At 37.5% G+C, this 26,755-nt stretch overlaps 1 protein-coding gene across 1 annotated transcript in view; it reads right to left on the minus strand.

The window, feature by feature from the left end:
* The window catches only part of STS (steroid sulfatase (microsomal), isozyme S), an 84,736-nt gene that overhangs the window by 51,536 nt on the left and 6,445 nt on the right, over window positions 1-26,755 (minus strand). The window contains exons 4-5 of the mRNA XM_010580422.1: window positions 22,518-22,941; window positions 13,781-13,917 (exon numbers count right to left, since the gene is read on the minus strand). Of these exons, the coding sequence (XP_010578724.1) occupies window positions 13,781-13,917; window positions 22,518-22,941 (561 nt within the window). The remainder of the gene's footprint in view (window positions 1-13,780; window positions 13,918-22,517; window positions 22,942-26,755) is intronic.

Genomic DNA, 26,755 nt, shown 5'->3' on the forward strand with positions numbered 1-26,755 from the left:
CTGGGCAACCTCTTCCAGTGCCTCACCGCCCTCCTCATAAGAAATTTCTTCCTTATATCCAATCTAAACCTACCCCCTTTCAGTTTAAAACCATTGCCCCTTGTTCTGTCACTACAGGCCCTGGTAAAAAGTCTCTCTCCGTCTTTCTTATAAGCCCCCTCTTGTATACTGAAAAGCTGCAGAAAGGTCCCCCTGGAGCCTTCTCTTCCCCAGGATGAACAATCCTAGCTGCCTCAGCCTTTCCTCGCAGGAGAGGTGTTCCAGCCCTCTGACTGTTTTTGTGTTCCTCCTCTGGACCTGCTCAAGCAGGTCCATGTCCTTCTTGTGCTGAGGACCCCAGAGCTGGACGCAGTACTGCAGGTGGGCTCTCACCAGAGCAGAGCAAAGGGGGAGAATCCCCTCCCTCGACCTGCTGGCCACGCTGCTTTTGATACAGCCCAGGGTACAACTGGCTTTCTGGGCTGCAAGTGCACATTGCTGGCTCATGTCCATTTTTCATTCACCAAACTGAACACATAAATTATATCTCTTCGAATTGTAAAGAAAAAAAGTATTCATTTATTACTTACTTAATGTGTGCTCCGCTGTTCTGTGGTGCCAAAATCAACTGTACTCTGGGTTAGAAGCACTCTGATACCTTTCACACAGCCATATACTATACATATGGCTATACTTTTCACACTGCCAAAAATAGTATCTTCCATGAATTTGCTAGAAATGCTGAGACATCCTGAGCTACTCATTTATTTCAAACATCTGGCATTAAGTTTTCTTTGGGTTTGCAGGAAGACAAAATTCATACTGCTTTTCTGGCCCAGGTCATTCTCTTCTTTAAGATTAAAGCACATTTACATTTGTGTTAATTCTTGTTTGCCTGCTTTGTTTTTAAATTCTAGTCTGATTCAGAAGTGGAAGTAAAATAAATTTCTAATGCACAAATATCTCATCTACTGAAATACAAGAACCTGAAGAGCCTAAATCCTTTATCCTTATCACACAGAAATGGCAGCAGTACTTTAAAACCATGTAGACTGTCCTACCTAAGGGCCAAGTTAATCACACATAATTTTATGGAAACCAAGTGTGGCATTATAGGTGAGTCCGTCTAGTAGTTTGCTAAAAGGGCACTTGCTGAAAAAAGAAGATGCTTCTCCTCTTTCTGCTTTCCCTGGAGGCTGGTTAGGGAAAAGGAGGGAAGGGAGGGAAGGATGTTCTGCCTCCCCTCTTGTGGTAGCAGCAAGCTGCAAGATCCACTGAAGCTGTGGAATGTACCTTCGTGCTGGTCTAAGGTAGGGATTTGATTATCCTGGAGTCTCTCTTTCATCATCTCAAGCAAGCAGCTCAGCCCTTAGGGGTCAGGTGTTCCTTTGGATATTGAGATATGTTACTACTGTAACTTAAAATCTGTTGGGTGTTCTCAGGGTTACTACAATGTGTTCTTTGTGAGGAAATGTTATAGAGAAACTTCCATGGGTGGATAGGAAGAGGGAATGATTTAAAAAGAGAAGTGTGTATACAAATACAAGAACTAAGCCAAAAGAAAGAGAAAACAAAAAGAAAGCCTTCAAAATAGTAAAAAGTACTCCAAGTACACTAAATGAAATATGCAAAAAAAACCCCAAACAGTAACATGAAAAAAAAAAACCCCAAAACCAAAAACAACAGGTAGGAAATCATAATAAAGATTCAGTATCAGTTTTTCTTAAACAGCACCCTCATTTGAAACATAAATGCCTTATTTTGCAATCAAGTAGTGAGGGAAAAAGCTGGAGAAGAGCAAAGGTATCACTTTACCAGCCTGTCTTTCACTAGTCACAGCATCATCAATCTAGTGCTTTTCCTAACCTTAAAAAATTCATTATTTATGTCATTATTATATTTCATTATTATATAGAAAGTGATAAAAAGCTATCTGCAATGCAAAATACACAACTGGTTTCTAGAAGAATCACGATCTTTGGTAGAATTACCAGCCTGCCTGTTATATAGTGTGGTTGTTTTAGCAGTCAAATGCACCATTGAAAAAAACGCAGCCTTAGTCAATAAAAAGGCAGGTCTACCAACCTCATCAATAAGAGCTTATTACCACCTGGAATTGGAGTTTTGTGATTCAGCAGTGTGAAATTTCTGCATGGCAATTCACTAATAGGAACCAGCCTGCCAATGAACAGTAGTTTACAACGCAGAATCGATATTGCCGTAAGCTTTATTGTATGATTACTGTTTTCACTGAGAATTAGTTTCCCTCTTTTTTAACAGCCTGGTCCCAAAATAATTAACATGCATTTCAAAAGAAGCATGAAAAGGTTTCATGTCTCTCTCCAAGAAACTGCAGGGATGATTTTAAAAGAACTTCTACGATTTTCAGTATCATCACTGAAACTGAAATGCACATGGTCAGTTTTAGGGTTTTTCTACAGCTAAATGAGATGCAGCCAGCTATGAATAAATGGTAAAAGGCTGTAAGACATTTCCACAATCATCACAGAAACTGTTCATATCATTATAGTTTATACATTGGTGAAGATATTTAATTATCCTTAAAAAATACCACTTAATCCCCAAGACCGGAAGAAAATCTGAGTTCCTGAGTCCAGGTGCACATTCTAACCATTTCCCACCTCCAACATGGATCAAGACCTGGAAGAATAAATGGCTTGCTTCCCCCCTTCCCCATTCCCATACCAGCTGAATTAAAGTCCTAATGCTTTACTGTAGATCCAGAGCTGGATTAGTGGGTGACTGGCAGCAAAGCTGTACCTCAGAAGGTAAATCTGAACATCATCTCTGTGACTCACTTTTTCTTCTGGGAAACAGATTAATGAGATTCCCCTATCTTACAAAGACTTTGTGAAAATGCTTGTTTGCGAATCTGTTATATACTCTAGTGAAGTAATGCCACAAAAAAAGATGAGAGATGTCAAAGAAATCTGGCTTCAAAATGGAACTTCAATAGTGTGTGTTAAATAAAACATGAGAATTCATATTTAACAATGAGGAATACACCTACTGTTGAGTAGCTGCTCATTAAGAAGGCACTTTGTGATGAGGAGAAGGGGCTCCAATGGGAAAAGAAATGGCACGTAAACGTATGCTTAAAAACTGTACCATAAGACACAAGCATAGGAAGATTGATTTTTCCTATCTTTGAGTACTTGACTTCATAGCCTCACAATGTTCACTTGTGCCTTCTACATGTTCGTATGAATTCATGGACTGTATCAGTCATATTAAGGTACTGGGTAATTCACCACAAAACTATCTGAAGGTACAAGGAAGGGGTGTGGGTCACATCCTGGTTTCCGCTGGGATAGAGTTAATTTTCTTTCTAGTAGCTGGTACAGTGCTATGTTTTGGGTTCTGTATGAGGAGAATGTTGATAACACACTGATGTTTTCAGGTGTTGCTAAGCAGGGTTTAGTCTAAAGTCAAGGATTTTTCAGCTTCTCCTGCCCAGCCAGCAAGAAGGCTGGAGGGGCACAAGGAGCTGGGAGGGGACACAGCCAGGGCAGCTGACCCAAACTGGCCAAAAGGGTATTCCAGACCATGGGATGTCATGTCCAGTATAGAAACTGGGGGGGAATTGGCCTGGGGGGGGATCACTGCTTGGGAACTGACTGGGCATCGGTCAGTGAGTGGTGAGCAATTGCGTTGTGCATCACTTGTTTTGTGTATTCCAATTCTTTTATTATTATTGTAATTTTATTATTGTTATTATTACCATTATTATTTTCTTTCTTTCTGTTCTATTAAACTGCACTTATCTCAAGCCATGAGTTTTACTTTTTTTTTTTTCCCCTCAATTCTCTCCCCCATCCCACTGGGTGGGGAGGAGTGAGTGAGTGGCTGCGTGGTGCTTAGTTACCGGCTGGGGTTAAACCATGTCAGGTGGGAAGTTTTAAATGCCCAGATTAAAAATGCTTAACATCTTTAGTTTCTCTGCTCCTCTGTTTCACGTTTAGACTTCTTTCATAGAGATACAACTCCTGCCACCAACATCTTTCACCCCCTAGCTCAGTTGCATCCTTTCTTAAAACCATGATTACAAGCTCTATAAATACTTAGACAGATACTGCTTTTAGTGTCCAAGTGCTGAAGAAAAAGGATGGCAAAATCATGTTCATAAGTCAGTGCTGAAGGTTTCAGGTTCACAACAGGGACACTGTTGCCAAAGCAAGTTTGCTATCCTGATCCCTTGTTCTGGGCAACTGACTTACTGAATTCCTGTAGAGTTTCTTTGGGACAGGGCAAATGTAATTTCTCTTAGCTTCACAGTATCTGTACCAAAAAGGTTGCTATGCAGAGGCACTCCACCAGCAAAATCTTTAGTAGCTTCCTTTAAACTGTTTTCCCAGTCTGTATTTTGGAGATTGTCTACAATTTGGATAAAGTTAGCCCCATTCAGTTTCATTGTTGCAACTTTGATCCAAGGATATATAGAAATCACTGTATTCCTGCAGGTCAATTTTGGCTTAAATCTTTACTGTGTTCTTAATCCCACTGATAATGACTTTCCCCACCCACCTCAAGCAAAGAGCAAAATCTAACCATACCATTTATATGTGAAATTAAACTTTAGGGGCAAAAGTTAGACAAAAGGTTGGTAGTACATTTCATTAGAGAACTTCCTATCCTCATTGCTTGGAGAGTCGTTGGGATTCTCGTATCCCTAGCTTATCTAAAACAAGCTTTGACCTTTCTCCTACTAATGGAAATTAGCTTGTCTCAAGAGCAATGCTAATCTTTTCACTGATTAGAGCATTTTGATCACAATGTTAAATGTCATTTCACTGGTTTTGTATTAGACTCAATTTTCAGAGGTTTATAACTAATAGAAAGCCTTTAAAATTTTGAAAGTTATATTACATTTTTGTAAAGTAAAATGCACAATGCACTAACACATTCTGTGCTGACAATTTAACTCCTGCAATATCGGATGCAAATGAAATCTGTTCAGCAGCTGGCAGCAAATTTTGAACAACCCAGCACTACTACCACAAGCTGCATTACACTGAAGTTTTCCATCATGGAATGTGCATTACTAAGACATTATTTAAACTTGACTGATTAAAAAAATGCTATAGGAATGGCTGCTTAAGATGTGCTTTGTAATCCTGTAAATAATGTTCTAAGAAAGAGCTTTGCTGTGTACAAAGATGTAATATAGAAAAAGGAAACTGTACTTAAGGAGGATTAGGTAGCTCAGGAGGCTTATCATAGTGGAAATGGGAGTCTTCCATCACTTAGTCACCTCTTAAATTCAGTCCTGTTCAGTAGTGACTGAAAGTCATTGCTGCTTAGTGACATATGAAATGAGTTTGGGGTTTAGCCCAGATCGTAACTGGAAAGCATCCACATCATAAAAGGCAGAACCACAAATATCTTTAATCTGCACCCTTATTGACAATTTTCCCAGATCTGACCTAAGGAGTGAATGTGCTTTAAGAGCTTAACTACTGTCTTAGCTGAAGAAAGTCTCTTAACGGTAGGGTAAGAGCAGGATGGCAGAACAGGGTGGGAAATTGCTGTTCTAGCCACAGAGTGCCTGTATTGGCTGAGTACCTTCTTCCTAAGAGATGCCTGCTGAACATCTTTAATGATAACAAAAAGCTTAAAAATAAACCTTCTACACTTGAGATGTATACTGGTATAAGTTCAGGAAAGCAAGGTCAAGGAAAGCACCATTAGCATCAGGCATCACTCTCCAGATTTTTAGTTCCATCTTTATGTTTTCAGGCTCAGCTAAATTCATGTCACATTCACAACAGCTGGATAAAACAAGCCTGCTTATCCACCACTTCTGATAACATAGCATCATTCTGCTTCGCTCATATTTTAAATCGACTTTGCACTGTTACAAATGACTACATCAGGTGAAAAGCCATGATAAATTAGGCTTATCTTTGCAAACAAGATTTTTTTCTGGGAAAAAAAATATTAAGGATAGCTCATTCATTTTTTTCTCAAAGCAATAGGAATTTTTTCCCTTTCACATTAATAATGATTATTTTGATTTTTAGCATAATTCAGAATTCTCAGAAGATTTGGGGTACATTTTTAGATTGATCCTAATAGAGTAGGATTCTAAATAGAGGCTGAAAGCATACAAACAATGTAAAGTAAAAGAAAAATGTAAGAATTTACCATAACAGCCACTAACAATTATATGTAAAAGAAGAGACAGATTTCAGACGAAACTTACCAATACTATGCTGTTTACCAGAAGAACAGTTACTGCTCAATATAGGAAAGAACATTAAAAAAAACCAAAACATCTAGGAATACAATTTTAGGGCAGAATAACTTGAAATAAATATTAAAATTATATTTTAATTACTTTGTAATTAAAAATAGTAAGTCAAGTTTAAGAGCTGATAGGCTTGTAAGTTCAAAATAATTATTTTAAAATAAGAAAGAAAATGCTTCTGTTAAGAAATTGAAGGCAGATCACATGCTATTATGAAAGCATATAAGAACTGAAAAATTGGACTGTAACATGCTTCAGAACCTCAAGAATTCTTTGCCTGTAACATTTAGACCCTTCTTTTTGTTTTGTGAATGCTTTAGACTATGATACCTTCACCAGAGCAAGAATTTTACTAAAAGCCTTGTGGGCACAGTTCAGTTTTCTGTCTCCTAAATATTTTACAATTTTCCAAAAGTAGCTTTTGTTTTGTTTCTGAAAACATTCTTTCCATCTATTACTAGAGCAGTGGTACATCTATTACTAAAACAGAGAAAAAAGCCACAGGGGTCAATAAAAATGGTTCCTATTAAATTGTAATGATTTCCACTTAGACCTTTGGCTCACATCACTCCAGAGTTGAACAGAAGTTAAAAGCAGAGGACGTCATCAATCCACATACATTGCCTATTATCTATTTAAACATGCACACATTCATCAGATAAAAGGCATATAAGCATTTAGTTGTTATCATCTCACGACTGGGCACTGTTGGAATTAAAAGCCACAGTATAATCCTGCACATACGTATTGATATAATCTCTTTAACAACACTGGAAAATCTAATTATGGAACAAGTAAATTAGATGTTTCCACAAAGATCTGGTGTTGACTTGGTGGAGCTTTTGCCCTTCACTTCCTCTTTGAAAGTGCTGTGTGAACATAACACATTTATAGATGATTCTTAATCATGACAACAGATGAATTAAAGAAAAATAGTGTGAAAAGTGGTCTGATTTTCAGTTAGTCCTACTAGATTGTACCCTAGCTGGCCTTTCTCAATGAAGTATACTTTACTTCAGTCTTGCCATGTTTCATTATAGGCCCATATTGCCACATATTGCCCCAGAGAGTTGTTTAGCAGAGTATCACAAATGCTTTGACAAGTCATAAATGTTCCTCAGGTAAGGTTCAATTTATTCAGATATCCAAGATTTTAATTACATAACTACTTTCAGTTAAAAAAGGTTAGGCACTGGAAAACCTATTACAGATATCATTAGCATCCTCAAAATTTGTCATCACTGTAGCAACACCGAATCACGGAATGATTTGGGTAGGAAGGGACCCTCAAACATCATCTAGTCCAACCCCCCTGCAATGAGCAGGGACACCTTCCACTAGACCAGGTTGCTCTAAGCCCCATCCAACCTGGCCTTGAACACTGCCAGGGATGGGGCATCCACAGCTTCGCTGGGCAAACTGGTCCAGTGTCTCACCACCCTCATTGTAAACAATTTCTTCTTTACGTCAAATCTAAATGTACCCCCTCTAGCTGTTTAAAACCACTGCCCCTTGTCCTGTCGCTACAGGCCCTGGTAAAAAGTCTCTCTCCGACTTTCTTATAAGCCCCCTCTTGTATATTGAAAGGCTGCAGAAAGGTCCCCCTGGAGCCTTCTCTTCCCCAGGATGAACAATCCTAGCTGCCTCAGCCTTTCCTCACAGGAGAGGTGTTCCAGCCCTCTGACTGTTTTTGTGTTCCTCCTCTGGACCTGCTCAAGCAGGTCCATGTCCTTCTTGTGCTGGGAACCCTGGAGCTAGATGTACTACCCAGGTGGGGTCTCACAAGAGAGGAGGAGTGTATCCTGAGAGTATCTTGCTTCTGTTTGCTTCAGTGAAGAGTTCCTTGGTTCCTCTAGGCTAACTCTTAAAGGTTATGTCTGATTGTTTCAAAATATGAACTGACTTTAGTGAATAGCTTTTTTTTCTTCAGCATCTCACAGGATCACAGAATCGTTGAGGTTGGAAGGGACCTCTGGAGGTCACCTTGTCCAAGCACACTTGGAGCCCAGGACCATGTCCAGATGGCTTTTGAGTATCTCCAAGAAAGGAGATTCCACCACCTGTCTGGGCGACCTGTACCAGTGCTCAGTCACCCTCAGGGTAAAAACGTTTTTCCTGATTGTCCTGTTTTCAGCTGGGTTAGAGTTAATTTTCTTTCTAGTAGCTGGTACAGTGCTATTTTTTTGGTTCAGTATGAGAAGAATGTTGATAACACGCTGATGTTTTCAGGTGTTGCTAAGCAGAGTTTAGACTAAGTCAAGGATTTTTCAGCTTCTCCTGCCCACCCAGCAAGAAGGCTGGAGGGGCACAAGGAGTTGGGAGGGGATACAGCCAGGACAGCTGACCCAAACTGGCCAAAGGGGTATTCCCTACCATGTGACGTCATGCCCAGTATATAAACTGGGGGGAGTGGTGGGAGGGGGGATCGCCGCTCGGGGACTAATGGGGCATCAATCAGCAGGTGATGAGCAATTGCACTGTGCGTCACTTGTGTATTCCAATCCTTTTAGTACTACTATTGTCATTTTATAGTGTTATCATTATTAGTTTCTACTTTTCTGTTCTATTAAACTGTTCTTATCTCAACCCATGAGTTTTACTTTTTTTCCTGATTCTCTCCATCCCACTGGGTGGGGGTGAGTGAGTGAGCAGCTGCGTGGTGCTTGGTTGCTGGCTGGGGTTAAACCACGACACTGATTTTCCGAGGGAACCTCCTGTGTTTCTGTTTGTGCCCATTGCTTCTTGTCACTGGGTACCAATGAGAAGAGCCTGTCCCCATCTTTTTTGCACCCTCCCTTTAGGTATTTCTATACATTGATAAGATCCTCCCTCAGCCTTCTCTTCTCCAGGCTGAACAGAGCTCTAGTCCCAGCCGTCCCAGCCTTTCCTCACAGGAGAGATGCTCCAGTCCCTTAATCACCTTCATGACCCTTTGCTGGACACTGTCCAGTAGCTCCATATCCCTCTTGTACTAGGGAGATAGAGCTACTCTCTTCATATATAACTCTACCAAACCTTTTTAAGATATTTCAAACACAAGTTACATGTAAGATGCATTGGGATTTATTTCCACTCCTTTTCTTCTAATTAACATCACAGGATGGTAATATTTTCTTGCCACGACTTGATCCTAAGACAGGTCAAAAGATCATGGCAGAGAGGCAGTTAAGTTTTTTTCAGCTTGCAGGGAATTCACATAATAAAGATATCCAGACAAGGCCCCCACTCTACAGTTACCTGGCTTGTGCCAGACTATAATTCCTGAGACTTTTCTACACTTAAGCCATTCACTTGTGATTGTTCCACGAAGGATTAAGAACTGATACGTAGTTTTGCTACTGCTAACAGAACAATAAACAGCCATTTGCAAAAGTGGTGTTGAATTAGTGTGCCTTTACACAGATCGCATGCAAGTCTACAGGGGGCTCCAAAACTCTTTGCAGTGATCTGTTTTGGATTAAATTAGTGTAATGCAATTTACATCAAAAACAATTTCTGAACATATCCATTTCTCTTCCTATACTCAATCAGGAATGAGGGAAGGGAAGAAGGGAGGAAGGAAGAAAAGGATAATATTGCATTCATTCATTCATTCATCATTTCTTTTTCCATTTTTAGACTGTAAGATTATTTCATCTGCTCTCATATGAACTATAATTAATAGCATTAATAAGGTGCTTAGCCTACACTGAAAGCAAATTAATGTTATTAGCCAGAGAATAACTCTCTAAGGCATGTCACATGCAGTGACATTGTAACTGTGAATGCTTTAAACACGTCAGTATGCAAAAACAGTAGACATACATGGTCCCAAAGCTTATCCAGAGACTTTGTATTTCGTATTTTTGACATGGACTGTAATCATACTCTTCAGTATTGGTTTAAGAAGCCACAAACATGAAATATTCAAAGGAGTATTTTATTCATATGTCTTACAGTTTTTTCTCCTCCTAGCATGGAGATTGCCTTGTAATTGAATTATTATCCAGTTAGATAATTGATTCTCAATAAATAAACAAATGAAAATGGAATTGTCTTTTATTTAGAATTCTCAGTCTGAGTGGACTTCTCTGTCTAACTAGAAAAGCTGTTGGTTTTTCTCTTAAATATGGCAGCTACAATCTTCTTTCTGATTCCAGCTGATCTCTCAGGCCAGGAACAATATTTCATTTGCATTTCATGGTCCAATCTTGATACAACTTTTTCCTTACTGGTACCTGACAGTCCTAACTTCTACTTGTGACTTCTCTTCTACTCTTTTTTTTTTTTTTTTTGCAGTCATCCACAAGGCTTTAAGCACAGTATTTCCCAGTCAGCAGAAAACACATTGTAAGTTTCTTTTAGAACTGAGTTGAAGTTGGTGTTTCTTTTCCTACCAGATGCCAAACACTTCTGATGTTGTACTATAATGCAGTTTTCCATGCACTCATTTTTACTTCCTATGCTTGTGTTGTCTTTAATCAGAAGGTTTTGCAGCATACTGTTATATCTGGGCTATTTTGTTCTTATTGCTTTTGCATGTTACATTCATCTATGCATAAATCCCGATTTCTGTCTAGTGAATGATAAAACCTCCCTGTGTGGAAAGCTTATAGTTTTCACTTTTTCAGCTTTTCCAGACAGTTTTGTTTGACTTTTCTTCTGTAACATTTTCAGAGGCATTCCCAGAAAATACTCGTTACTGACATCAGCAGTACAGTGAATAAATCTACTTTGTCTGACATAGTTGACGCAATAAGACTGGAACTTTCAGTGGAGGTTAATGGAAATAAGTACTCCCTTCAACTGGGAAAAAAGAAAAAGAAGCTATATTATTCCTTCAGCCTCCTTTGGAAATGCCAGCCTTTAACTTTTTTCCATCATTCTAATAATGGAGAAGAAAGTAACGGAGGAACTAAACACATTTTCTACCTCCTGGAGCAAATATGCCATCTGTCAACAGAGGAGTTTTACAAGACATAAGCAAAACCAAGTAACCAGATCCCCAGCTGAAACAAAATTTGATGCTTGTATACTAGTAAATGACAGACAAAGATCTGTCTGCTGATTAAGCTAGCTCCACTGCCCCTGATGCTCCTCTAATGAACTGTAAAGGACAATACATGAGGAAACTTGTGTATCTCCTCCGAGTTTGTTTGAAATTCCTGTTATCACCACTAAATTTGTACCTCTGATTTATCCCAAGCTTTTTTAATGATATGCTTCTGACCTACAGTTTGGTTTGTTTGACACATCTCCTAAGAGCCTGTGGTCATCCAGCAGTGGTTTTTAATCTGTTACCACCTCTGCATCGTTAAATAGCCTGAAACAGCAGCATGTCGCTGCCTTGGTTTCCAACTTGTTTAAACCCCGAAGCCACTCTCCTGAAGGAGGGAGCAAAATGCAATGGCAACAGCAAATGATCAGTTAGGCTGGAATAAGCTAAATATCATGGAACAGAAAAAGAAACAGTAAAATCAAACACAGACAGTAAGGCCAGCTAATGTTCAGTAGCTTACTACAATGTGGATGCAAACAGATGTGACAACACATGCATACTTTTATCTAATGCAAGCACTTGATTGACCAACTGCTGGTGGCCACTAACAGAAGTGATAAAGATTCAGGGTGTAATACAACCGGAATGAAAGCCACTCTCTCTTTACAAAACCTGATTTACAAAGGAGGTTTTCTTCTGTTATCTCCCACGTTGAAAACCCTTCCTAAGTGTATCACAATTTCCCACAAGGCTTTTCCCCATTTTTGCAAATACTGCACTAAATACATTACATAACACTAAATGTGCTGTGCTGCCTTTTGTCCTGTAGCTTCTGAAACTAGTCTTCTTGATGCAAAATATGCAAAGAAACTTACATGATGTTTAATTGCACATGCTTACATAGTTTAAAAATATGTATGCGCCAAAGCTGAATATCTGCTTATAGCAACTTCATAAGGAAGCAACATTTTCTTTAAGAAAGCCAGTTTGCACTGAGTTGTACTGAGAACAGAATCGACTTGGGGTACACAGGAAGGAGGAATGTAAGCTCATCTTTAGCTCCTAGTACTGCTATTCTCCAATATGATTATTTTCAAATAAGAACTGTTAGTTGTTTTCACAGGTGATTATCTCTGGAATCAGAGTCACTCCAACACATCTAGAGATACCAGAAGCCTGTTGAAAGATGTAATGATCAACTGCTCTCCAGCCTCAGAGAGAATGGAAGGCTCTGAAGGGCAAATTGTTTGGCTTTGACTATTCTTCATGAACAGAAGTAGACCTCACCGGAGTGATTTCACTAATTCGGAGAACTCACTAAAATAATCAGCAAATTACTTTTGCCAACAATGCACATTGTAGTCACTTTATTTGAAAATATTTTTATATCATGTGGTTACTTTTTGAATTAGTATATTGCTGTATGAGGACAACCTGCAGAGGCCAGATGGTACCCAGAAGCTCACAGGGTTGGATTTAACTACTCCTCTTCAAATGTCCACAGTATGGTGTTGTGAGGGACTCAAAGAGTTCATGTCTCAAACATTGTGGTGGGGCAAGTTCTGCTTAACAACGAACTCTGCATAACAAGGAACTGCCTAGCAAGGAACCCCAGGTGAAAAGAAGCAGGGAAGGGGAAGGTACTCCCCAAACGACTCCCAAGTCCCAAAGGCTCACAAACAGCTCATGACACCTAATTAGCCTAATGAGTTCGAGTGCCTGCCCGAAGGAGGGGCAAGGATGACAAAAGGACACAAACTGAAACCCCAGGTGCGCGTGCCCACCAAACCGGACCCCTCGGCTGACTGAACCAATGCTGGACCCAGGGCCGCTGAAATCTTTCTCTCCCTCTCTCTCTATCTTGTTTCTCTCTTTCTTTTTCCTTTTCCGTAATTCCTACACCTCATCCCTTCAGACATAAACCGTTGACCAAGTCTGGGACTAATTGCGGATCCAGCCGCCCCTGGGCTCCTCTCTGAGAAGGAGTCTAGAAAGCAAGGGGGTCTGCTCTGAACCTCGGGACTCAACGGGAGGGCTCTCCTTATTGTCCTCCCTGAACTGATTCCCAAATAAGCAAGGCCTGTAGTATATGTTTGATGATGTATGGTTAGCACACGTTACACAGTTTACTGACATAGTTTCATGCCAGTTCTTATTGTGAGTGAATAAAAGTTGAGTTTTGTGAGTTAGAGGATCCCTGGTGTTGTTTCGCCTTAATCCTGACCTGAGAATCAGCAAACCTGAGTCGTCATCCTGAGAAATTGGGACGTGACAGGTGTCCATATCTCTGCTAAGTCCGTACTTTATAGACTACGTTCATAGTCAAAGAAGAGAGCAGGCATTTGTAGGTCACAATAAATTTGGTCATAAAGTAGATATTACAAGAGTTCAGATTATTGTGCCTTTTAAATGACTGTTTCTTTCCCCTAAGTATAAAGGACAAGTATGTCAGATATACCATACACATCCAAACTGCAGAAGTCTGCATTTGGTGGACATGAATGTAAGTCTTCCATGAATTCCCATCATATCTGTTAAAAGCACATGTAACATACCTACACTCCAGTCCATTTCCTCCACTGCATCCCCATATAAACCATGCTTGCTCTTTCCTCTGAAATTGTTTGAAGCATATAGAGCAGTATGGACATGTAGATAAGACAGGAAAAGAAGAAATGGTGTATCAGTGTTCCTGGAAAAAGAAAACAAAACAAAACTCCAAACCCTTAGTATATTTTATAACAAAATTTCTACAAAGAAATCTTTCTACAATAGAGCTCAAAACCAAAACCAAAACAAACAAACAAAAAAAAGGAGGAAAAGGAATACTGTAACTGATTATGGGGTAATCCTGAAAACACATAGACACACACAGAGTAAAAATGCCATTCTTAACTGTATACTGAATTGAAAGCAAAAATAAACAACAAAATCTAACTAATTACTGTTTGCTATATATATTGAAAGAGGACTTGTTTAAAGCCAGGAACCTAGCAGTTTCTGGCTACAAGCACCTCTCTTCATTTTACAAGCACATATTTAAAGGCCCAAATACAATTGTTGTTCAAAAATATACCTTCAGAACTACATATATATGTGAAACACAATCACCTTCCTCACAAATTCATATGGAAGCTGATCAACTACACTATTATGAGGACCAGGGTCAAACATACCATAATATCATTAACTACGTTAAATCAAGTATACTAGTACTTTTCCTCCTTCTTTATCCCGGACTAAGCCATATGACCAAATCTCTTGTCATTTAGTGCTCTGTGTGTGTATGCATGTGATCAGTACATAACGCTACAAGTATGTTGTACCAAAGAATAAGTAATCTCAAAGTATCTACTAACATAAAGATTTTTCCTCTCACAGTAATGAACAGTCTCCATCGACTTCAGTCTATTTCCTGAACTGATACAAAAGAAAGAGGGCAATAAACAGACTCTCTGTAAATTTTGCCGTTCACGTGATCTGTCAACATGATATTTATGATCAGTTCCAGCAGGCTGTGAAAGCACAGCTCAAGTAAGAACTTTTCCTTATGCATTATTTACAGAACTTTACTTAAAATTGTGCACTACCAGCCAAATTTACTGCTATACTCTCTAACAGCACTTGTAGTACATTATGCATATTTTAAGTATCAGTTGAATCACAAAAGCACTACCCAGAAAACTTGTCTGGATCTCATCTTAAAGCACACAGCTAATTACAGAGTAGTTGGGGGTTTATTTACCATATTTTCCCTTGCCAGTGTGTGGTGGATAATACCTGTGATTCACATCAACATCAAAGGGAGACTAGATTTCCTCATGCAGCTGATTCATCCACCCTTTAAAGAAGGGAGAACAATACAGACATGCACAAACTGTTTCTTTAAAATGAAAAAAAATTTTAACCTTTAGAACCTGAAACCGAAGTCTTTTATTAAAAGGGATTCATCTGGTATCAATAGTTTACTCTTAAGGAAAAATAACTAGGTTTAATCTAGTATATTTTTGATCCATTTTTCCTCTCTCCTTGGTTGGATCTGTTTTTACAAAAGTTGCATGGTTAAAGCTTTCTTTTTTACTGGCATATGCAGCAGTACCTAACCACAAAATGGGAAAATTCTATCCAGATTACTTGCTTTATAATTGTGTTTCTGACTGAGACTTTTTCTTCGTAAAACATTTCTCCTTTTTTTAAAAAATGACAGAATAAATAGAACATTTTTCATGTGGAAAAGGAAAACAAAATTATTTGAATTCCCTTCAAATATTTGTGCATGTATCCTGTATGTATCCTGTATTAGTATTATAAAGTACAGAGTCAAAAAAATAAAGACAATATTTTTCATAAAAGATGCACTTTCCATGAAGTTGTATTTGTTGCTATTTGAGAGGTCATGCTTGTGAGAAACTTTCATTACTGTAGCAACAAACAACATTAGACTTCTGAGTCAATTTAAAAGACTGAAAATATCAGCACTTCAAGTAAAAAAAGATGTATACTTATAAGTTAAATATTTAATATGTACATTAATGTAACGCTGACCTTTCATTAAAGAACATTTCTGCAAGGCAGCTGATTTCTGTTTTACAACTTGCATTTTTTACTGCATGGGATTATCTTTGACTTTTTCCTTAAACATAGTTCACTCAATTGAGAGTAATATACAAATTCTAGGGTAAAACACGACAAAAATTTACTTTATACTTATAATGGTGTAGGCACAATTTCCTTTCCCTACAAATTGCCTTGTTCTATTGTCACAGAGGTAGTGCATACTTCTAAATGTATACCTGTATTGCTAAAAGTGAGTATCAAAAGCCTCCGCCATAGATGTTATTTTCAAGAGATAATAACTCAGGTTTGTTTGGGGGTTTTTTTGAAATGGAACTGACACAAAGATCTAACTTTCACGAAGAGTCATCGAATCAATGATTGATATGGAAGGGCACTACATCATTCTCTTCTTTGCAACTCAAATTGACAGGTTCTGATTGACAGCTCGCTGTCAGGTGGAGAAGTGTCTCACCTATTAATATCCTATAAAAGATCACAGGCAGCTATTTATCTCCTGCCAAAACTCTTTGAGGAGAATCATAACTGACTACCCTTACCGTGACCTTGAAAATAGAATGACAATATCAGCTAGTAGGCAGGAGAGAAATTCGACAATAACAGCTTAACTCCTGAACCACTTCAGTAAACAGCTCCTTCAAAAATGTATTGCCACTATCTTTTACACAGTTCAAACACAGGGAACTTCAGTTTCAAAAGATCTGAGATTCACTTACTCAAATAGAGTAAATTTTTTTAATCCCAACATGAATCACACAGTCTTTTCCATTTACTGAGTAGCCAGAGAGGTTACGCACATCTGACATAAGACATTCTTTAATGTGTGTTTAACTGATCTCGAAAACATCTAAAAGCATCACGTTGCTGGTGACTCCTCTGCATTACATAGTACTAGGTTCTTTTTTAGTGTGAGCAGTCTGTACATTACTCAAGGATTCAGTTTAGGCTTGAGCTGTGAAACACAGCTTTAAAGTGGGTGAGAGAGCAAGTTACAACTAATCTGACTTTGTGCTTCAGACATGGGTCTTTTAACTTTTTTTCCTCCAGTTTTGCTCTAAATGCTTGCTGCATTGAAAATTCCCTGGGTAATTTTGTTTGCTTTTCTGTGCATCGATGTTAATCTAAGACCACTGCAGCAGAGCAACAGGTGGGACTCTGAATTTGTTGGCCTGCATTTGTCACATCAAACTGAGATTTCAAGTATGATTCTGTACTGGAAAGGAGATGGGAACACGCCACAGGGATCCATTCTACTTTTTCACAATAAATTCTAAATTAACCTTTAATATGATGTACAAGTACGATCTTTCTGAACAACTTTTTTTTTCTTTTTTGCTAGATGTGAAAGTATCCTCACATTCTGTCATAAAGTACATATTTTTAACCTGTCAGACCACTACACCCCCCGTACCAGTGAAGGTACTATGATTCACAGCAAATGACTATAAAAGCAGAAATAGTTGGCTTTGCCTGAGATAGGCAAACACTGTGCTGTGTTAAAATTGGGTTAACAATTGTTTCTGTAATCCCCAACGTCTTATAAATTCCAGCTAATTCACCCATAAAACCGAAACAGCCTGCAAAGAACTATTTGAAATAGACATAGGGGTAAAATATATTACTCCCTATAAGGATAAATACCTATGATTTAATAATACTTATTGAATGTGTATGAATATGTCATTTTCACATAGTCACAGGACCCCAGAGTCACAGTTAAGATGAAAGAAAACAAAAATGCTGAAGTACATAATCTGAAGATACATTTTCAGCACAAGTACGTAACAGTGTGTTGACGCAGGCAGATGCAAACCTAACTTTTCCTTCCCTGTAGCCCTTTTACTAAAAACATTCTTCCTATTCAATATCCCCCTAAGTGGATAAATTCATTCAGCGCTTATTCCCCATGGCTCCCTCTCTACTTCCCGATTAGATCACAAATTAGACATTGCTCTTTGGGGTGGGACTGGCTGAATGCACTTCATTAAGCCTTCTTGTTCCGGCAGAAGGAAAAGGTAAACCTTGGCCTAGTTGTATAAAAGCAGGACTTTGTCCTACAAGCTGGATTTTGTTCTGTTCTGACCGCTAACAGTGCTAAAATCCTTGCTCGCGTGACTGAATCCATGAATGAATATTTGTGTTACTTTTTTAAAAAGACACACCTTAAACCACAGAACTCATATTTTCCAAATTTTACAGAATCAGAAAAGAGAGCTCCAGACCACTTGGGAGCAACTTATCAAAACCAGAAAGGGTGTTGAAAATGGAATGGGAAAGAGAAAAAAAGGTAAAAATATGGAAAATCTGACTCTTTCTAGAAGATGTTAAAAGTAGGATGTGTTACCACTACATCTGCATTTGTGAAATGATTCTTCCATGCAAATATAAAAGAGACTTTTGACATCTCTAATTTCATGCCTATTTCTTCTTTTAAACGCTTAAGGTACACAATTCATGTATGTTTTTATTTCCTTTCTATAAAACCTTTTTCTCCCCTTCAAAAAATGCATTCTCGTAAGGATGGGGAAAAAAAAGACACTTCTCATCTACTACAAATTATACTCATTACTAAATCCTCCTCCCCTGCAAAATTTTGGAGCCCAGTATACGCATCTGCTGCGTTTTAGAAGTGTTCCATTTACAATGTAGTCTGTCACTCACTGCAGAACTAGTTAAGTCCTTAGTAATTCTTAAATTATTTAAATCTTTCATTTTCAGATGGCCCTAAAGTATACAAATTCACAGCTTCTTCCTGTTAGCTTTTTGTTCAAAAGGAACAAGCAGTGGTCTGAGAAAAAGGGATAAAGATCCAGCAGAGTTGTTATGGCTTATAATCTTGTGTACACAAAGATACACAAACTCTTCTCTAAAATTTGTATTTTGCTGTAAACTATAAGGAATAGTCTTTAGGATTCATAAAAACATTTGATTTCAGAACTGTAACTCCAGTACAACATGCCAATTGCCTGATCTTAAAACCTAGTGAAATACAAAAAAACTCTAAACCACGACCTGCTAGAGTAGATGAAAAAAAATCTGAATGTCTTGTAACAGTGTTTCAAGGACTGAAATAGAATAGATAAAAAGAAAATAAAAAATTTATTAACTGTCATCACAAAATTTTGAATATATGGCTATACAATCTATGAGTGAAAAAAATTTGCATGAAAATTGTTCATCTTTACCATACCTTTCGAATATAAACATGTTTGTATGAAATACTGTTTTCCAGAAGTTAGATTTCATTAGGATTTTTTTTTTTTTAATATTATGATTAATTGTATTCAGCTATATGAATTTGTCAGAGAGGTATTCAGTATCATAGAGTGTACTTTTGTGTTGTTAATTTCTGGTATGTTAGAAACTAGTCTCTGGCATTTTCCAAATTTGGATTGTCAGTGCAGCTGGTCATTAAAGGATGTGCAGAAGATGTATGAGTGACAACCACATTGAACTTAACATGAAATAATTAGGATCCATTTGACTTTCAAATATACTGCAATGTCTAGAGAGTGTTCTGATAGGTTTACAATACATACGCACACTTGCTCTTGGGAAAAATTAATTAGAATTAACATACATTGAGCTGACTTGCCCTCTTACAATTAGGGTGAGCAACTAAATTAGTATTTGTTTTTATACACTGGATCTGACACTTGTATATATTCTTCTCCAGTGCCATTTCTGAGCATTGAATCTTGTATTTGCTCTCTTTCAGTCTACCTAGCAACAAACGAAAACAGTAATACACATATACTGGACTAAGGAAGAACACATACAATACCAACTCTCCAAAAACCAGACCAAAGTAAGTATAACAGCACATAGCTATAAGCTATGAAGAAATTATAATAAGATTTGAAAACCAGAAAATCTAATGACTATATACATGGTAAGAATTCATAAAGTTGACAATACGACTGAGAAATAGCTAGAAAAGAAAATAATGTCATGAAGTCCATCGCCTGAACTCTGAAGAACTTATAAAGGTAATACAGGTAATAGGTATAATAAACTTACATAGACAAAATATTTATGTTGTAATTGTTATGTAACTATATATATCCATATACATTATATATAAATATAGCATAAAAGGGCTATATAGGAAGTACCAGTCCTACTGAAGATTGGAGCTTCATCGTGTATTTACTGTAAAGATCATTAACCAATTAAAACATGCATGATAGCTGATGATTTTTAGTGTGATGATAAAATGTATATTAAGAACCAGTTAAGGTGAATGACTCTGAATTCTTTAAATTCAAGATTGTTTGAACTCTGGTATAGCTGTGCACAAGGATTACTGGTGTACAGGGCTGAGCTTGCTACTTATGTATTGTCTAAACAAAAGAAGCCTGTACGACAAATGAAGTGTTGAGTCAAACATTTGGCTAAAAGAGGGCTGATGGAGACTGCTCGCTGAAAGAAGTGGAACAAGAATGCTGTGGAGCAACTGTGGCTTCCAAAAACCTGGTGGCCCTTCACTTACGAGTGCCAGATGTCTGAATGCTGCTGCAAGCTGGTTGCCTCTTGATGGCCATTCCCCTACAAATGGCCTTAGTCAGCAGACTAGTCATAAAAGCAATGGTCTACCAGTGCTCTGGAGTTGACAGGTATGAACTATATAATGTCAGAACCAGTGTGTCAAAGCAAATATTGATTTTGTTGCTCACACTAATATATGGGAGAGATCAGTTCAGTGAATATTAATCTAATTACTCCTATCCCCAGGAGCAAGTTTTATGGTCATACACTTTGCATATGAATTCACTACAGGGCATAGTTAAGATTGCTCGAATGCCTTAATTGCTTCTCAATACCTTAATGTGCTTGGATATTCTTTAATTTAACATTGACTCTGAATTGTCTGGGTTATAATTCTCACTATAATTGCAGCATTCCTGTAACAAAGTTTATTGTAAATTACGAATCTGTGCTGTTAACCTTGACTTCAATTTACCATGACTTTTGTCTGGAAACTATGTTGAGAACTGGGGCCAAGTGCCCAGCTGATGTATAGCCACTTACCTGGAGCTGAGCTAAAAAAGCCATGCTGACTTAGATGATACATTGTTTTGCCAGCTCTAAACACTGACTAAACTATACAATAACACTGTGCACATTATGAATATTAATAAAGTTAGAAGAGTTACTTGTTTTCTAGCATTGATTTCCAATCCTGAACTCACCTGTTTTGGGGCTACCATTTTATTGTCATTGCACTGAAATCAATGAAACATTCAGAGATATCCAAAACACCATGAATCACTACAGACACATTACATACTTGCAAATCACGGAAGAAGTGACCAACGTATAATTAATGTACTCAAGAGTCTTTTAAAAATCACCAAATGCTTGGTCACTAAGCAAATAACCTCTCAACAATTTTCAAAGCGGGGTGTGTGTGTTTGTAGTAAACAAAATATTTCACTATTAAATTAGTTAGAATGTAGGTGAGAAGGCATCTTTAAATCTATCACCACTGCCAAGAGGAAATAAGGATGTTTTCATTTATTTATAAATACTCGTGAGAATGTTGATGGCTGGGAAGACTTACTCACTTAAAGAAATTTGATATAAAAACCATTTTGTTTTGGTGTAATGAGTAGAGATGGCCACATCAAATATTTATAATGATAGAAATGATAGAAAAATTGCACTATGAGATCAAGATTTTAGATCAACATTTTTTTCTTGCTAACAGTCTTGATGACTGCTTCATGCAGTCATTAAGTCTAGGAAATTTAGCCTCTGATTCTTTGGTATAAGTTTTCATTCAGCCATGACAGCATGTGAATGTATTCACAGTAACTACCTGGTACATACTTTTCAGACTAGTAATTAAGGGACTTCTTATGTCTTAGAACATGTTTTTACTTTTGATTAACTATTTTTAGAAATGGTGCAACTTGTTCCAAAAGTGACTGAGAAAAATACTTTGGCATATTTTTCAAGAAGTTAAATGGATGAAATATTTTTGCTCCAATTATATTGATTTGTATTTCAGGATATACAAAAGTATACTTTTATGATTTGATCCCCTTAAAAGCCCTGTGGTGACAATTACACCAAAGTAGCTAACTTTGCAAAAATTAAGAATGACTTAGGATGATTTTGTACATCCAATGTTTAGGTGACCCAATCTGATGGCAATTAAAAAATCATTGCTTTCACAAAAACATTTATTTCCTAACTTCTATAAATCAAATCTTTTCAAAATGAATCTGGCATAAAAATGGAGGCATCTAAAATGACAGTATCTTAAAAAATTGGCCTTATGAATGCCACTTAATGAATGCATCAAATCGATGAAGAACACTTTCCTATTCTAGAAAAGTCATGGGTTATGACTCTGCATTGTGCTTTCATGTTATTAAGTCACACCACAAAAGATTTTCATATTGAAGTTACATGAAATCCTCAAGAATGAAAGTCCTAAAAAACTTAGATGTTTTTTGAAAAAATTTTCTGAAGCATGTAAACATAAATAGTTTTTAATTTTTATAGAGATAATACTGACATATCTGATAGAAAAAACCAGCCATTTTCACTACAGAAATTAAGTTCAGTCATCTTTTAAAGGAAAAAAATGATGGTAATATATAATGACATATTCCTCGTGCCCACCGGTTCACATTTTTTTTCTATTTTTTTGGAAGTATCGTCATTGTGAAATGCCAGCATCAACTCATAACACAGTTAGAAACCTACCTTTGTATAAACTGCATGGCTTCCTTTGTCAGTCTCTGTGTAAGGTTCTCATAGGATAGTGGTTGCTGGATAATCTGATGGTCCCTCATTAAGAAGCAGTTCAAGTGTCGAAAATGATAAAAGAAAAAAATCAAAACCGCAAGTGAAATAGCGGTTATTAACAAGCAGTAACCCAATGCTTGGAAAGGTACTTTGAGAAGGCCAAGGTACTGCACTATTGCCAAAGAGACCAGGGTGATTCCAGTGATTTGGATTGGGATGACAAGGGATTTCTGAACCCCTTTTAAAAACACGCTGCCTTGGCCAGGCTTGCAGTCTCTAAAATTGGTCACGGTAAGCCCATAAAAGTAATCAAATCCATGACTGAGGGGGTGGTGACAGAAGTCATTACTGCTTTCACAGTTCATCCCAAGATGCCACTTTCCTACAAAGAGAAGGACAGGGAGTATTTTTGTAGTCAAATCACCAAACTTATAAAGTATTCCAAACATGAAACTGTCACTATCTGACTGATATCCCCCCACCCCCAGCATTTATTGCGTGGATTCCTATTCTCTATCTAATCTTTCTTTATGCCTTCATCAAAGACTTTGTTTCATGTCTGCCTCTTCGTTTTAGTTAGAAATAGTTTGGCACGGCTCCTGATGGAGGCCATTAAATTCTGAGTGGGCTAGCAGGTCACTGAAGAGCAACAGAGCCCTAAGAGATGGTTAACTTTGAAAATGAAGAAGTCTCTGTGCATGTGTAGTTAGGTAGTCATAAGCAAATGCCATTTTGTAGCAGCTACTGCTTTCTTTGGAAGAGCCAATATGGAGTACAAAATATCTTTTCTGAAATTTTTCTGGCAAATCATTCACATTTGGCTACTTTAAAAAAAAAAAAGAAGAAAACAGTAACAAACAGGAAATAAATCAAGAATAGTGAAATTACCAAGGCATTTATTATTTAAATGAGTGCAGAATCTCTGAAATTGCCAATCTCCCTCAATATATACATATATATATATAGCGAGGGAGATTTTTTAATATATATATATATAAAAAAATAAAAAAAGAAACAACAGTAACAAGTACTGCCAAACACTATCTGTCACAGCATTTTGTCTCACTAGGAAATCACTCTAATTCTGCAATAATGTTGGACACTGACTGACACAAGAAAACATTGAGTCTGATTTGCATTATACTAGCGTAATCTATGTTCATGCTGATTACAGGAAGTATATAGATAATTTGTTCTATGATGCAGGTACAACCTGTTACCATATGTTTATGCATTGCTTAGTGCAACAGACCTAACTGTTTGGTAGCTGTTATTTAAATTCAAATGCATAATTTAAAAAAATTCAAATTCAGTAAAGCCTATCGATACAAATTATGGCTAGAGCTATGCTCTTTGGTCTCAGCAAAGAAATATGTTGAGTATTTGACAAAACACGTCACCCTTGACAAAACAGATGACAATATATATTGCTGGGCCAAATTTTATTTATTTTTTCTGAATCAAATACCTAAACATGACCAGCTAATTCAGGGGTTGTGATCTTAAAATGAACAACCAAAAAAGCCCCACAAACCCAGTAAGTCCTCAACTGCATAACCTAGCCCAAAGAAATTTGAAATATTTTGTCCTAGAGACTTCAGGATACACAAGGTAGAAAGTACATGAAAGGAAAAGAACATAAATAGAATTCTCCCCTTTCCTGAACCATCCCAGCTTTTACACATCTGTAAGAAAGAGTCCTGATGCAGGCAGTCCTGAGCATCTCCCGGGTCTAGAAAGCGGCATATTCATCCTGCACTTCTGCCTTTGGGAATGACAAATGCATGTACTGCGGTACCAAAGAGGGTGGAGATGGGGGTCAGTTCTGATTTTTTCAAATAGTACCTAGTAAATGGGCTCAATGTCATTATTTCTCGTTCACAAACGACAGAACTAAGGTATGGGATGGGAACGCGTGAATGTAAGTTCACCAGTCAGCAAAGGTGGAGAAAAATACCACAGAAATATTGAGCCCAACTGAATTCTTAGTCGAGTCCAGTTCTCCCTGTACATCTCTTGATGGTCTTAGGTTAGAAATACCTTCTGTATATCACAGAAGCAGATACGAAAGCATTTTCAGGTCTGCTTACGTGCCAGTGAAATGGAGGCCTCTACAGCCTTCCCATCCCACCAGAAGTTCTCCCACTGACTGTCAGATGGCTCCTCACCTGAGGCGGCAGTCTGCTTTCTGCGGGCAGAATCGCTCCTGTCACTACTTTTGACACGGTCCAGTGAACGTCATTGTGGGTGATTACAAAAACAGCAACGCAGACCTCATACTGAATTTTTAGATGTTATAATGGTGCCATAAAGGGCTAGCTAAGACTGCAACTCTGAATTTCATTCCCAGCAAGCAAAGACACAGGTTTTGGAAAATAAATGCTTCAATGTTTTCTCTTAGGTTTACAGGACTGTCTTTCTGGAATAATCGTAAAGCCAGATGTGTAGCAAGGTGAGCATGAAACAACTCTCATCAAGTTACATAACTGAAATTAAAGTAGAGGCTTATAATCACAAATATAAATGATCTTCAAGCTTTAATTTTTAATTTTTCGCTGTTATTTGTCAATCTCAAAGCACCAATAATTCAGTAAAAATATATGAAAAAGAAACCCAAACAATTTAAATATACTTTCAAGGTAATTTATTATGATAGGAAGAATTTTCTTTAAACTGGATAAAACTAGACATTGCAAGCCAGGACAGAAGAATCTTGCAACAACAAATTAGTACAGGGGAAAATATAGGACCTATTTTTATCGAAAGGGTTTTAGCAAGCACAACAAATTGTTCAATGTCAGAATGAACTTGGCTCTCAAAAAAAGATTTTTTCAGAAGCAATTTAAGCCAAACAAAGCCAACAGCAGGTTAGCTGGGAAAAGCAACAGAAGCACTGGTTCAAATTATATCGGCAGCTGTGACGGAAAGACACAATTGCCATTCTCAAATGGCTGACGAGGTAGAGGGTTTTGATAAATCCTGCACTACTCTGAAAAAGCAAGTGATGACTGGGACTACAACACATGTTTTGTTTCATTCCCTGTGACAATAACCCCTGTCTTGAGCAGATTATTGTAATGTGCTTTAAGTTCTGGGGCCCTTCTGAATCCGAGAGCACTGCAAAATGCTCTCAACTCTTTGCCGAGCGAAGCTTCATAGTCTGGACACTTCACACAAGCATCATGTGGATTTCAGCAGATTCTACCAAGCTTTTGAGTGAAATTTATGCTGTTAATTGTAAATCAGGAGTACCTTAATAGTTTGAGACCTAGGCTTTTTTTGCCTCTCCTTTGGCCACAATTAAGATTTCTGCAGAGCAAAAGCAATGCAATGAAAGGCAAGTGGAAATGAGAGGCAAGTCCTATTCAGCCAAGAAACTTCATTTGGAGCTCAGTTTTTCAAAACCCAGAATGCTGGAAAGGCTGCAAAAATCCATGTTTCCCCTCTACTTTTCCCTCAGGCAACTGAAAAGGGAGCAGACTGAAGACCCAGTTGTATACAATGATATATTTATTTTGGTATGATTTTGTGCTCTTCAGGTACATGGTAAGACACAAGATGCAAACAGAAATATTTTATGTGCTCAAAGAAATACATTTATGTAAAGTACATAGCAATAATAATATAAAGTATATATGCATATATTATTAATACAGTCAGATTTTAACCATTAACCGGTTTAGCCATTAGTATTTTAAACTTTGGAGATAAGCTACATAGGTGGATTTTAAATTTCTCTGGATGCTAGACAACACACTGGAGTGAGGAAAAGTTGACCTTTACTCAACTGTAACCAATTATAGCAGTAGTTAAAATAATACCCATCTACCTTCAGTGGAATTTTTGCATTATGAATAGCTATTTCCTACAAAACTGCAACATTTCTTGCTACTCTCCAGGATCCTTAACTGGTGAAATATTACATATCCAACACATCTGCCTTTTTTGAGAAAACTTCTTTTTGTTGCAGATCAGACTGTGTCTCTTCCTGCCAGATCTATTGGATGTCACCTTTTTTGTGTCACAGGGGAAAAACAATGAAGTAAAAAAGTGTATACATAAAGTAGATTTATAGCTAAAATATATTTAGGGAAGTATCAAGCAAGAGGAAGCATATACTCAGAGGAGGGCAAAAAATTAAAAAAGAAAGGAAAATGCATTTAGGGAAGAAAAAAATGTCCTTAGAGAGTAAAGGG

The sequence above is a fragment of the Haliaeetus leucocephalus genome, unplaced genomic scaffold (genome assembly GCF_000737465.1).
Source record: "Haliaeetus leucocephalus isolate CR32 unplaced genomic scaffold, Haliaeetus_leucocephalus-4.0 Scaffold712, whole genome shotgun sequence".
In the NCBI taxonomy this organism is placed as follows: domain Eukaryota; kingdom Metazoa; phylum Chordata; class Aves; order Accipitriformes; family Accipitridae; genus Haliaeetus; species Haliaeetus leucocephalus.